This window comes from Notamacropus eugenii, chromosome 2 (genome assembly GCF_028372415.1).
Source record: "Notamacropus eugenii isolate mMacEug1 chromosome 2, mMacEug1.pri_v2, whole genome shotgun sequence".
Lineage (NCBI taxonomy): Eukaryota > Metazoa > Chordata > Mammalia > Diprotodontia > Macropodidae > Notamacropus > Notamacropus eugenii.
In genome coordinates this window covers 333,855,023-333,868,731 of record NC_092873.1, presented here as the reverse complement: position 1 = coordinate 333,868,731, position 13,709 = coordinate 333,855,023, and the positions used below count along the sequence as shown (strand labels likewise).

At 38.3% G+C, this 13,709-nt stretch overlaps 1 protein-coding gene and 1 pseudogene across 5 annotated transcripts in view; both read right to left on the bottom strand.

Moving 5' to 3' along the window:
- Window positions 1-1,569: 1,569 nt before the first annotated feature.
- LOC140528067 (actin, cytoplasmic 1-like) lies at window positions 1,570-9,866 on the bottom strand (annotated as a pseudogene).
- A 94-nt stretch (window positions 9,867-9,960) lies between these two features.
- Window positions 9,961-13,709, bottom strand: part of KCNJ16 (potassium inwardly rectifying channel subfamily J member 16) — a 129,497-nt gene continuing 125,748 nt past the window's right edge. For all 5 annotated transcript variants that reach the window (XM_072645541.1, XM_072645542.1, XM_072645543.1 and 2 more), the window contains one exon: window positions 9,961-13,543. In XM_072645541.1, coding sequence (XP_072501642.1) covers window positions 12,209-13,477 — 1,269 coding nt within the window. In that variant the 5' untranslated portion in view covers window positions 13,478-13,543 and the 3' untranslated portion in view covers window positions 9,961-12,208. The remainder of the gene's footprint in view (window positions 13,544-13,709) is intronic.

Here is a 13,709-nt window from a genome sequence, read left to right as displayed (position 1 = left end):
GATGACTGGAAATGACCCAGGATGCACTGGGAGACCTTGGCCCCTTTAGGCCAAGGTCTATTCAGGTACTCACTTAGGGTGAGGTAACACCCATTCAGTGAATAGGCCTGTTTAAGAAGTAATCAGGGGATGGCCCTTTAATGAGGCAAAGAAAAATAATGACATCAGGCTGGCAGGGAAACAACAACAGTTGCTATCAATAATCACTCAGACCAGGAGGGTCCAGAAGAGACCCCAGGTTCATTAACAGATAGTTGCTTGCTAGATAAATGAATCTGTCTGGAAAGGCTGAAATCTAGGGTAGTAGAAAGGAATATCTACACTAATAGGGCCATATAATCTTTCAAAACTGCAAAACAAATGAAAATAAGTTTCTTTTCTGTTAAAATGACATGTAAATGAATATCAGAGATTGATATCCAGCAGTAGCATTCAGTCTGGGAAGAGAAGCAATATAAAAATGGAAGAAAGACTGCATGGTCACAACCAAGAGCCAATGAGGAGAGCATCAAACCAGAGCAACAGCCTGTAATGGCAAGCAAAGTAGGATCTTTTGCTGTTTTTGTTTTACTAAAAGTGCCTCTGACTGAATAATGTGATTAAGGAGGATCTTTCTTATCTATTGATTGACCTGGGAATCTGTAAGAAGACCCATACCTTTTCTTAATGAGGCACTGGTTCTCAAGGGATGTGATACCCTCTGGTTTTAAAAAATGTAAAAAGACTCTGAGGTACGTTTTTACTTTGGGGCTTAGTTTTTGGAAGAAGGTTTGTGTGCCAGATGAGACTCTGGGAAGCTGTTAAGCAGCCCCCAGCATTGAAAACCCATATACTAGTGCTTCCCTCTCTGGTAACTATGCATGCATGTAATGGTCAGACAGTTGGATCTGTCTATTGAACTACGATGTATGTGTTGCTTATGTCAGACAGATTGGAGACACTGTCTGTTGATTTAGATTTCTCTGTTTTGTTTTTTTTTTTCCTGAAGTTCAGGGTACTGACTTTTTACCCTGAACTAAGCGAATGATTAATATGTTTGATTAAAGGAGATTGCTAACCCCTCAAAAGTTACCTTTCCTTTTAGAGAAGCAGATCAAAGAACCTGTGATAGAACGCCCCACCCCCCCATGTATGTCAGGCCCCTTACTGTTACACAGCCAGAATGGAATTGTTGGAAAACATGAAACTAACCCAAATTAGAACTTCTTGAATCAGGAGAAGGGATGCAAGAAAGAGTCAAGGGCCAAAGCAAGAAAAGTTCAAGCTTAAGAATTTAAGAAGATCGAGAAAAGTGTTAAGAGTTTGCCGTGCATTGAACTAGGCTTTGACAATGTCTTTCTAACAGTTGGGTAAGGTTTAAGAACCACAGGCCCCTCTTGCTTCCTAAGTAGATCTGTTCAGAAATGGAGATCTGTTCACCAAGTTCCATTCTAAAAGAGGTTACTTAACTATACCAACAAATGGGGTGGCTGATCCAACAGAATAGGGTTTAGACAAGCAACACTCCTAGGTAATATTTTAAAAGATTATGCTTTATTTTTCAATAGATATTCTTTTGACAAAGTTTCCTTAGACTAATTGTTAAAATTAACGTGTATTAAATAATACGAACTCATTGAAAATGAGGTGAGATGGATTAGAAGTGGGTTGCTTGCTGAAGGAAGTAAACCTAGAATGGGGAGGGGGTATTTTTAAATGATCTCAGAGAAGTTACGTATTGAAAAACAAGAATGAATTTCTAACTGCTTACCTCATGGAATGTATACCTCATTATTTGCTCTGTACCCTGCAATCTACTTACCTTCCAAAACAATGGATATATTTACTTATCTGTAACTTGGTTTAGATTACCTCTGTCAATGAGATGTCATGGGGATTTGGTAGACTGGTATGTTTGCATGAGTGCCCATTCATGTGCTACCCAGAGTTCCTCACATTGCCAAGACTTTGGGCTTTGAGGAGGATTTCCTTTTAAGAGCAAATCAAAGCAAAGAAGCTGAGAAGAAGGGGCAGGACTGCAAGTGAAATTAGTCTCCATATTTTTTCCTGCTGAGCCAGGTGGGGAATGTGGGAAAACAGATCCAGTCAAACTAGCAAGTATAATTAGTGTGAACTAACAAAGTTTAATCCACAACTTCTTTTTCTTCTTGCTTACCCAGACCAAGGTATAGGGAAAATCGTCATTCCTTTTACCTCCTTGACCCCCTACCAAATGATGGAGGAGAGTGGTAAAGAAAGAGAGAAAAGGAATCAACAAAGACATAATGTCATTTGCAGCTGGTTATGTATTCTTTTAGTGCCTATTTGCATTTTTCTAAGCAATTAAGCATTTCTAATAAATTACATAGCCATTAAATTGATTTTTCCCATATTCTGAGTTTGGCTTTTCATAATAGAATAAACTAACCCTTATAAGGTCAATTTAGGCTTTTTGTGTTGCTTTTTTTAAAGGATGGGGGATGCATGTTTATGTTTTGGAGGCAACAAAGAAGGAGTCAATAGAGAGATGATAGCGAAAGTAATTCACTAGAGAAGCTAGAAAGAGATATGATCAATGACACATTTAAAGAGGTTTACCCTGGCAAAGAAAAAAGACTCCTTCTTTACCTGAGAGCAGTGTGAAAGAGGAGATAGTGGAGGGGTGAAGATGTTTGCATGATGTGTGATGAGGGGGGAGGGAAGGCCTCAGTGAATGGTCTCAGTTTTGGGGGGAGATATGGAAGGTGTAGGTTTCTCTAGTGTCTCTAGTGTAAATTGTATGTGTCTCTTGTCTCTGGTACAGCAAATTAAAAATAGCAACATTCTTGGGAAGGCACCAGCTCTTCTAAATGCTGACTTCTTCCCAAAGTCTTTCTCTCTCTCCAGATGACTCTTTTTTTTTTTCTTTAATGTGTGCACTTTTATTTGAACTGATCTTAGGTCAGTGTACAGGTAAAGCTCCTCCCCTCCCCCAAATACTGGCACGAATCTCATAAAACTCGCAGGGGGACTGTAAAGTCTTCATTCACATCTATTTTGGGGGTAGGGAGGGAATTTAGGGGGGCATTCAATATGGCTGACAAAAAAAGGAGCAAGTATTAAGGCAGAGGATACAAAAAGTTTTTTTTAAAGGATTACATTAATTTACATGTAAAGCAATACCAGTACCTTCCCCCCTCTCCCCCTCCCCATCTGAATTTGTTACCTATCTCCTTCGAGCTCCTTTGCTCTAGCAGAGTACAGCCCTCATGAAGGCTCATTACTCCGTAACAATGCGTTATACAGTATTTGGAATGACTATTAAAAAACACTAATGTACAATCAGAGTGCTGAAAACACACTGTAGAACTTTGGGGATGTTTGCCTCCAACATACTTAGGCTGCTCATCACCTTCACCTTCACCATTCCAGTTTTTAAATCCTGAATCAAGCACTGAAAACAAAACAAAACAAAACAAAAAAACAAATAAAGCCATGCCAATCTCATCTCTTTTGGGGGGCAATTATCATGTCACACTCTTTTGACAAAAACAAAACAAAACAAAAAACAAAAACAAAACAATCAAAACAAACACACACCCACAGTCCATTTAGAAGCATTTGCAATGGACAATGGAGGGCCTAGATTCATCACACTCCTGTTTGCTGATCCACATCTGCTGGAAGGTGGAAAGAGACGCCAGGATGGAGCCTCCAATCCAGACAGAGCAATTGCGCTCAGGTGGGGCAATGATTTTGATTTTCATTGTGCTGGGAGGTAGGGCTGTAATCTCCTTCTACACCCTGTCAGCAATGCCTGGGTATATGGTGGTACCACCAGACAATACGGAATTGGCATACAAATCCTTGCAGATGTCAACATCACACTTCATGATTGAGTTGAAGGTAGTTTAGTGGATTCTACAGGATTCCATACCTAAGAAAGATGGCTGGAAGAGAGTTTCTGGGCACTGGAACCTCTCTTTGCCAGTGATGATAATCTGACCATCAGGGAGCTCATAGCTTTTTTCCAGAGAGGAGCTAGATGCAGCAGAAGCCCTTTCCTGTTCAAAGTCTAGGGCGATGTAACACAGCTTCTCTTTGATGTCACACTCGATTTCCCTCTCAGCTACGGTAGTGAAACTGTACCCTCTCTTGATCAGGATCTTCATGAAGTAGTCCATCAGATCATGACCAGCCAGATCCAGATGAAGGATGGCGTGGAGAAGGGCATAACCTTCATAGATGGGTGCAGTGTGGATCACACCATCACGGAAGTCCATCACAATACCAGTGGTACCACCAGAGACATACAGGGACAGCACAGCCTGGATGGAAACATACATCGCTGGGCTGCTGAAGGTCTCAAACATAATCTCAGTCATCTTTTCTCTGCTAGTTTTGGAGTTCAGGGAGGCTTGTGTAAGCAGCACAGGGTGCTCTTCAGGGGCCATACAGAGCTCATTGTAGAAAGTATGATGCCAAATCTTCTCCATGTCATCCCAGCTGGTGACAATACCATGTTCAATTGGGTACTTCAGGGTCAGAATGCCGCTCTTGCTCTGGGCCTCATCCCCCACTCAGCTATCTTTCTGGCCCATACCCCCCCATCACACCCTGATGTCTGGGGCATCCAACAATGAAGGGGTAGATGGCCCAAGGGGCATCGTCTCCTGCATAGCCAACTTTGCATATTCCAGAGCCATGGTCAACAACGGGAGCAGCAATATCACCATCCATGGCGAACTTTGAAATGACAGGTTTAAACCCTTTAGAGAGAGAGGAGGTGGTGCCACATCTGGAGGCAGGGGAGAGGCAAGTGTATGCTGGGTGGGAGAGCTCTGGGTAGGAGAATAAAACCTACAACTATGTGTTCTCTCTCAAATCTAGAAGGCAGAAAAAAAAGGAAGAAGAAATCTCTTCTAAGGTCCTGCCAACTCTACTTATTTTGAAGTAAATCCCAAATCATCCTTGTTAATAATTAGGAGAGCCTTATGTAAAAGTCTTTTGCAAAAGGGCTTTTCCATAAGGTTTGAACTGTGGGTGAAATTTGAACTTCTATAGGTGAAACATGAGGTGAAGTCCTCTGATGAGAATGTGTGGGGTAGGAGGAAATGCAGTAGGAGATTTGATGAGAGATGGGAAAGTTTAGAACAACTACTTTAGAGAGTATGATAGGGAACAAATCAGGGAGAAATAGAATAGTTGTCTTTCTGAAGTCAGAACCCAGTTGAGATTGGAGGACATGAATTCCAAGTGAGGACTCAATTAGCAAAGTTTCATGATTTCCTCTAGCTCCATTCAACAGCATGTGAATGAGAGTAGAGGAGAAGGAGCAATCCAAGCATGGGTTTGGGGAAGTTATGATTGGTGATAAAAACAGGGGAACAAAGGATTCAAGGGTGGAGTAGATTCGGTTCACTAATGAAGTCAAAATAGAGAAGGGAACATAGTGAGGGGTAGCCTGGTGGTGTAGCCTAGGAAATTACCAAGGGGATGTAGGAATGAAGATGATAATGTGAAGGAAATAAAACAGGCTTAGGGGTCACAAGGTAAGGAAAGATAGAACAATAAAATATTTGGATGACATACAAGAATATTTCAGAATCAAGAACATTGAAACGGAATGGTTGGGAATGAAAGCAAAGTCAAAATAACTGTCTTTGTGCATAGCTGTGGTAGAATTGAGGAGTAGGCTATGGAAATTAATTAGATTGTCGAACTAAGGCAAGAGCATTTTTGTGGTATTGTCAATATGTACGTTAAAGTCCCCAGTATGAGAGCATGACAGCAGGAGGTGATGAAGGGGAAAAATTGGGCTATATCTTAACTTTGAGTATGAGTACAGATGATGACTTAACAAGGAAATAATCTGAGTAAGAGTTGATAAGGCAATAAGCCTATGAACAGTGGTTTGCTTTTTGTTTGTTTTGCTTTGTTTTGTTTTTATTTTGGGGGGCTGGTGAGGGAAAAGCTGGTCTATTTGTGCTGAGTGGCAACAAAGATAGAAGGCTGCGCCTGGAATCAAGAAGACCTGAGTTCAAATGTGGCCTCATTCTCTAAGTAGATGAGTGACTGTGGTCAGATCACTTAACCTCTGTTTTCCTCAACTGTGAAATGGAGACAATAATAGCAACTATTTCCTAGGGTTGTGGTGAGGATTAGATGATATAATATTTGTAAAGCCCTCTACACAGTGTCTGATACATAATAGGTACTTAATAAATAGTTGTTTCCTTCTTTTTTTCCTCTAGCAAGACATCCTTATTTGTAGAGCTAAATTATGCAAATTAAGTTATATTTTTATAATACCTCATTTTAGAGGTGATTTTTCTATATTGGATTAATGAAGACAAGCACTGATGATTTCTAAGATTCCTATTATTTTTTGGCCTAGACAAATTAAAAGTTTTATTTTCTTCATTTAATTTGGTTTCTTGTTAGAGAATACACTAAATGGGGATTTGAGCCAAATTTTCATTATTCTGCTTACTCAGAATTACCCTTTCTGGACTCAGACTAGATTGAAGACCTGTCTAATACACTGACAGAATAAAACAGTGCCTGCTCTTATTACTCAGTCCTTGGTTCAAGGCCTGCTTCTGATACATCTTGGCTATGGGATCGTGAACAAGTCCCTTAAGATTGCAGGGCTTATTACAAATGAATTGCCAAGTCTCCATGGATGGAGAGTGTTTTCACACTGGGAATCTGCTTCAGTGATGGAATCATAGTCCTGATTGTTAGAAAGAAAGAAGGAAGGAAGGATGAAGGAAAGAAAGAGAAAGGAGAGAAGAGAAGAAGAGAGGAGAGGAGAACAGAGGAGACGAGAGGAGAGGAGAGGAAAGGAAAGGAAAATGGAAAGAGGAGAGGAAAGAGGAAGGGAAAGGAAAGGAAGGAGGAAGGGAAAGGAAAGGAAGGAGGAAGGGAAAGAATATAACTGGTGCTAAAGGGCAAATAAAGAGAAGGACTTTTCTTCTAGGTATTTATCTTTATAATAAAACCTGGAGATATACTAAACAGAATTAAGACACTAGACTCAAGTTCCCCAAAACCTATACTGAAATTTCAAGCCAGGAGATATGGAAATCTCCCAATAAAAGAGAAAAAAGATAGTAATGATGACAGATCATTTACATACTGGTCAAATTTCATAGTTGAACTTCATAGGATCGCAATATAATGGAATTTGAAGGGGGCTTGGAGACTATTTGGCCCAACCTCTTTATTTTCTAAAAAAGGACACCAAGGCTCAGGCATATAGAGTGACTTGTCCAAGATCATTCAGATAGTAAATGCTGAACTGGGATTCAACCCTAGGTTTGTCTGCTTCCCCTGAAACCAATACTCTCTCCTCTACAATCACTGCAATTGGATTGATTTCAGTTTATGCTGTAACATGAGAGCAGCAAAAGCATCACTTGAGAATTCATTTTGAGATAAGTTGTTCTTACCCTTAGAAAAGTCACTTAACAATCTAGGCCATCAAGGGTCTCTCAGCAACACAAGTAAAATATCCTTTCAGGGAAACTGATCTCTTTGGATGTCTGTTTACTCTCTGCCCACAGTCATCTGAATTGGGTCACATAGACAGCTTTGGGTTTCAAAGACTGCATTTTCATGAGACTATCTCCTCCAAAACCAGTTTACCACATCCATTCTGAGATCCCTGTTCTCACTGGTCTACCTCTGACTTCCAAACTCCATCCTTTTGTTCTTTAAAAAATATAAAAAGAACATGTTAATTGCAAATTCAATATAATCAACAGTCACACTTCTCAAGACATATGCACAACTGTGAACTTCTACTATATAGTGTTTTGTTTTTAAATAAACATATTTGAGCCTAACCAAGTAAATAGCTCTGCTTTGCACCTTTCCTCCCTTCTCTGTGTACAATTTGTGCACCTTTTAGAATGCTTTAACAATGTTCTTTTTTTATGCTATCACTATCAACTAAATTTTATTTCCTCTTAAGTAGAAGTCCTCCCTTATAACAAATATGCATAGTTGTTAAACAAAATAAAACAGCTATAGCTATCTGATTCTGTAGCCTGGTCCATTACTTCTCTGTGAAGTGTTCTTTGAGCTTTGTACCTTCATCACCACATTGCTGTACTTTTACTTAGTGTTAGGGCACAAATAAAATTATCAATTTCTCCTTCCACCCTACCCACCCCCAAATTAAAAAAACAAACATCTGAAACACCAACGAATCTCATTCTGTAATTGAGGGAGGAATTTATTACTTTGAGGCAGTAAATTGTAGCATAAGAGGCATGCAAGGTACTTTCCAAAAGTCTAAATACAGAGCTTACCTCAAATAGTGCACAAGCCTAGACACATGCCTTTGCAATATTCTCTTTATGTAGGGACTGCAATGGATCGGTGTATCTGGCCAATAGGCAAGAGGATTTTCTACCCTAAATAGAATTTCCATATCCTAACCTTACAAAGGGTGTATAAAAGGAGCCCAGCACACTCTTCCTGGCACAATTCAGAAGGATATTAATTTAACAAAAGTGCTCAATTGGGAAACACATTCATTTTTTTCCAGGGATATATATATATATATATATATATATATATATATATATATATATATATATATATATATATATACACACACATACATATATATACATATATATGTATATACATACATATATACATACATATGTATATACATACATATATATATACATACATACATATATTTTCTTTAAGATTTTCTGAATTACTGAAGAATGACTTTCTGGACATTATGAAATGCAGCTTTCATTTAGGTTTCTTGCTGCTTAGGACTGATAGTACCCCTTTTGCTGGTATACTGGTTTGCTGCCAGTTATGGTTCCAGTGATAAGATAGTGCAGTTTTTTTAGATCCCTAGCCCAAACTGACGTCCAGATTGCAAAACTGGGTGCAATTCCATTGCAGGGGGGAAGAAAAAAGGGAGGGAAAGAAGATGAAATCATTAGTTCCTTTCTCAAGATCCTTCAATTATTAGTATTTCAAAGGAATTTCTGGTATAGGAACAACACTTTCAGGTAATTTAAGTTTCTTTACCTTCACTTCCCAGGGAAAAAATAACCTTCAGATGGTTACTATCCTCCAAATGCCCTCATGAAAGTTGGATAAGTCTTCTGACCTACTTTCCTAGCTCGTACCTGGTTCTATTAGTAAACTACCTTAACAGTGCTGGAGGTAACTGGAATGAACATAAAGAGATAACTGGGGAGGTGTGCAGGTATGTGTACTTTAAATATAGAACCATTTATATCTTCCCCCAGTATAAAGTCAGTAGGCATGCCAGTCGTTTAAATCATTTGACTGTTGGCTAGAAGCAAAAGTACTTTGAAACATCTGACCATCTTCACTCCTGTCTCTGAAGCCCTTTCCAAGTAAGCCTTCAATGCAGTGAAACTATTCAATGTGAACACCAAGGCTATAACCAAAAGCAAGAGTCATGTCATTATTTGGCGGGGGGGGGGGGGGGCTAGTTGGGTTTTTAGTGGCCACCTTTTGGGGTGTTAATCCACCCAGCATTCTTACTGATAGCTTCTTATTTTAGGTAATTAGTCCTCCAAACTAGTTGCTAAGGTTTGCTGTTTTTGTTGGGCTAAATAATTATAATTGATGTTAATACTTTCTAAATTTGTCATCCTAGAAAAAAGTTTTATATGTCCAACCCTAGTTAAGGCTCTGGGAACAATATTATTTAGAACAGTGAGTGCTTTTGTACCAAGATGTGATTTTAATCTAATAAAGAGAAAAAATAATTTAATAAAAACATGATTTGATACTTTGGTGTTAGGCAAGTCTTGCAATGGGCACACTAAAAAATGCAATAAGACAATTGCCACTTACCTTATTAGAGGTCATTTTGTTCAGTTTCAAGGAGTCATCTGGGTACGGGGTTGCCCTGAGCTCCCTAGTGTTACTGCATAATAGACGATAGCATATCTTTCACAACATGTGTGATATAGCAATATACAAGCACTATTTTATTTAATTTCTTTATTTTGATGCTTTTTACTATTATATAACACATTTCGGTATGAAGATAGACCAATAAAGAAATTTAAAACTAAACAAGAGATGTTATGACTTAAGATAGGGCTTACATTGCACTCATACTAAATGGATGTATTTAGGGAGTCATATTCCAGAATTCAATTTACTAGCAGAGGAGATATAATGAGCCAATTTTGTACAAAACATAATAGAAGCAAGTAGCATGAATGAGTAATGTCTATCCAAGTAAAAATGCAAGAGAATTTGGGCTGAACCTAGGCTGAAAAATAAAGTAATTTTTCAACTAAGCAGATTTTGTGGACTTATTTAACTAGATAATTGTTACTGGTAACCTTGAACACATACATTTATAAAAGCAATTATTACCTAGCTATCCTAAGGCAAGAAAGAAGCAAGAATTCTAAATGTTGGATCAGAGGAATTAGACCTCACAACAATTTTGCAGATTTAACTTTGCAGGTTGTGACCTGCACATCCCACTAATTCATATCATAATGGAGCTATTTTGATTATGTTCCTTAATAACCTTTAATGACTTATAAGCAGGCAAAGTGAAATCCATAAGTTTCTATCTAACCTATCTTAATTATCTCAATTTCACTTTATGTGAATCAATCCTTGTTCTAGATGAAGCATCAATAATGTCATATACTTTTAGGGACAATAAAAATCTGATGTAAGCGATTATAGCCAATATAAAAATCAATGCAAAAGTACGGAGAACTCTGAAGGTGCTCACTGACTCAATGTAAGAATATACTGTAAGTTTTACAATGCCATTTTTCTTCTTTCTAGATAATTGATTTATTATAGAAGAAATTATCATAATTGTCTTTCATTTGCTCTAAAACAATCTTTTCCCCCATAATTACCTCTTAGTCACTCAATTTGCCATACATAAATATAGCTTTCAAGTATTTCTATCCTCTTCTCATGGATAAAAACCATTTAGAATTACAATTTAGACTTTTACATAGAGGAGAAAATAAAACTTTAACCTTAAAATCAAAATGTGAGTCTTTAGTCATTAGAAAAAGTTAGCTCTAATTCACAACTCAGTCATTGTACGTTATTCAATGATAGCAGATGCAAGAGCCTTATGGAGAACAATATTTTCCTTGGCCATGAGACTAAATTCTAAACCACGTTCATAAATAGCCATGAGTGCAAATTTTCTATATGCAGAGCTATATTTTAATTCCAAGGAAAAGGTAAAAAAAGTCTCATCTGTCACTGCATCTACCACTCCTTAATCTTTCTCCCTATTGCAATTTGGGGGTGGCAATGAGCATAAAATTTGTTGTTTCTGTCCCTTCTTTCTGTCACCACCATGAAGACCCAATCATGAGTTAAAAGACAGGGGGACTCCAAAACATTGGGTTTAAGTTCACCATGAGCCCATGGTCTCAAAGCATATCAGTCATCTCAATCTCATATCATGACCTCAATCTCACCGTTCATGCCACTGGAGAATTGAGGGAAAACAGATTGCTGTGAATAAAAGAAAGGCATCTTTCTCCACTTGTCTCAAAGGTCAGTAAAGGCAAAAATCATTTTGAACAATCTAGGGCCAATTAAGCAAAAGGAGATCAAATGACACTTACCAAAGTCTTTTTACTATGACTAGTGTTTTAGGCTCTTTGATAAGCAGAAGATAAAGGAGAAAGAATCCTGGGTTTGAAGTCAAAATGTATAGGATAAATTCTGGTTTCAATATCTACCCATAGTTACAAGAATCAATGTAATCCTGGGCAAGTCACTTAGCCCTTCTGATATTTAGCGTCTTTTTCTGTAAAATAGGTATGATAATTATACTATTTTTTTCCAGATTGCTATAAAGAAAGTGCTTTGTAAATCATGAAGCATTATATAAATGAGTTCTAATTTTTATTATTTTAATGTTCGATGGTTCCTTTACTGGATAGTGGTCAGGGACAGTGAAAGGAGATGCAGTTAAGAAATGTCAATTTTGTTTCCTAAATATAACATTTCTAACAGACCTCAAAACATTTTGATTGTGAGAGATTATTGGATTTTCTATTAACCATGGTCCTTTTCTATTCTTGTCCTTATCCAGGTGTATAGTAACAAAAACTGACTTTCTAGATCTAGACTGTTATTTTCTTTTCAGATCATTTCAAGCCATTTGCCTTTTTGTGGCTACCTTGAGAAAACTTGGGTGGGAAAGTAATCCACTTTTAACTGCCACTGCAGGCTACATTTGGGACTCTACTGAGATTCTATTTAGTTGCAGAAGAGCTTTCTGATAAGGTGTTTCATTATTCTCATCAGCTGTGGTCTTGGTCATCTCGTCAGGATTTTCACTACTACTAACGATGGCAACAGCACTAAATGACCTTCGTCTAGCCTTGGTTTCAGTCATTCCTGATCCTTTGCCTGAGGATGTTTTCTCAAGGTTGTTTAGCTGCTGATCTTTCCAGTCCAATTGCTTGGCACTGCAGAAGGGAGCATATACTTCAACACTTCCCTCAAATTGTAAGCAGTTTACCTTGTAGTATTTTTTCTTCACCTCTAAAACATCATTGAATCTGTGGCCCCAGAGAATTTCTCGAGGCACATAAGAACTTCTTGACTGATGTGAAGTCCCAGTGGAATCCCCTGTGTAAGTAAATGTCACCAAAATCTCAAAGTTGTCTTTGGCTATTGCTTTACGGTCAAGAGCATACAAAGGGCTCTCATGATCAATTTCATGGACAATGGTCACTGGTGTCACAAGAATGATCTGGTCATTGACTAGCTTTAGGTCCTTAAATCCCATTGTCATCCGCCTTTCATTATCTTCCACATAACGAAGTAGCTGAGCTCTCACTGTTCCCTCTACTACATGGTTTGGTCGAAAATCACCAATGCGCCACATGAGGCAAAGTTTTCCATCTCTCATGCCTATGAGAGCAAAGTAACTGAATCGGATGGTCTGGGCCCTCTTTCGAGCTGTTGCCATTTTGGCCAAGGCAGCTCCAATGATGAAGGTGTTTATGATGCAGCTTAAGATTGACTGCAGTATAACCACAAGGACTGCCACAGAACACTCTTCAGTGACACAGCGAGAGCCATAGCCGATAGTAGTTTGAGTTTCAAGGGAGAATAAAAAGGCTCCTGTGAAAGTGTGGACATTGTCAACACAAGGTGTGACATTTGGATCATTTACCAGATCTCCATGGTGGAGGGCTATCACCCAAAAGATCAAGCCAAAAATCAGCCAAGAGAGAATGTAAGATAATGAGAATATAACAAACATATGGCGCCATTTGGTATCCACAAGGGTGGTGAAAATATCAACCATGTAACTTCCCCATTCTCCAAAAATATGCTTAAAGTACACATTGCAACTTCCATCTTTGTGGAGCAACCGTCTTCTTGCTCTTCGCTTCTCAGTTATAATGTTTTCTGGGTGGCAGTTAGTGTACTTGGGCACATTCCCCTCCATGTTCACAATCCGATAGTTGCTGCCATAATAACTCATTTTGCTGTTATATTCTCAGATAATCCAGCAGGGTAATAGTTCAATGTCTTTGCTTTCAGTCAAAACCTAAAAAGGGAGACAGAAATAAATTTTTATCCTTCAGTTGCCATTCACATTGCATTTATAAAATATTATATAAGCTATATAACTCCATTTGAGGGAAATAGTCAGGATTAATTATGCATTCAAGTTCAAGAATCTGACCCAGTTTAAAACAACAACAACAAAGCAG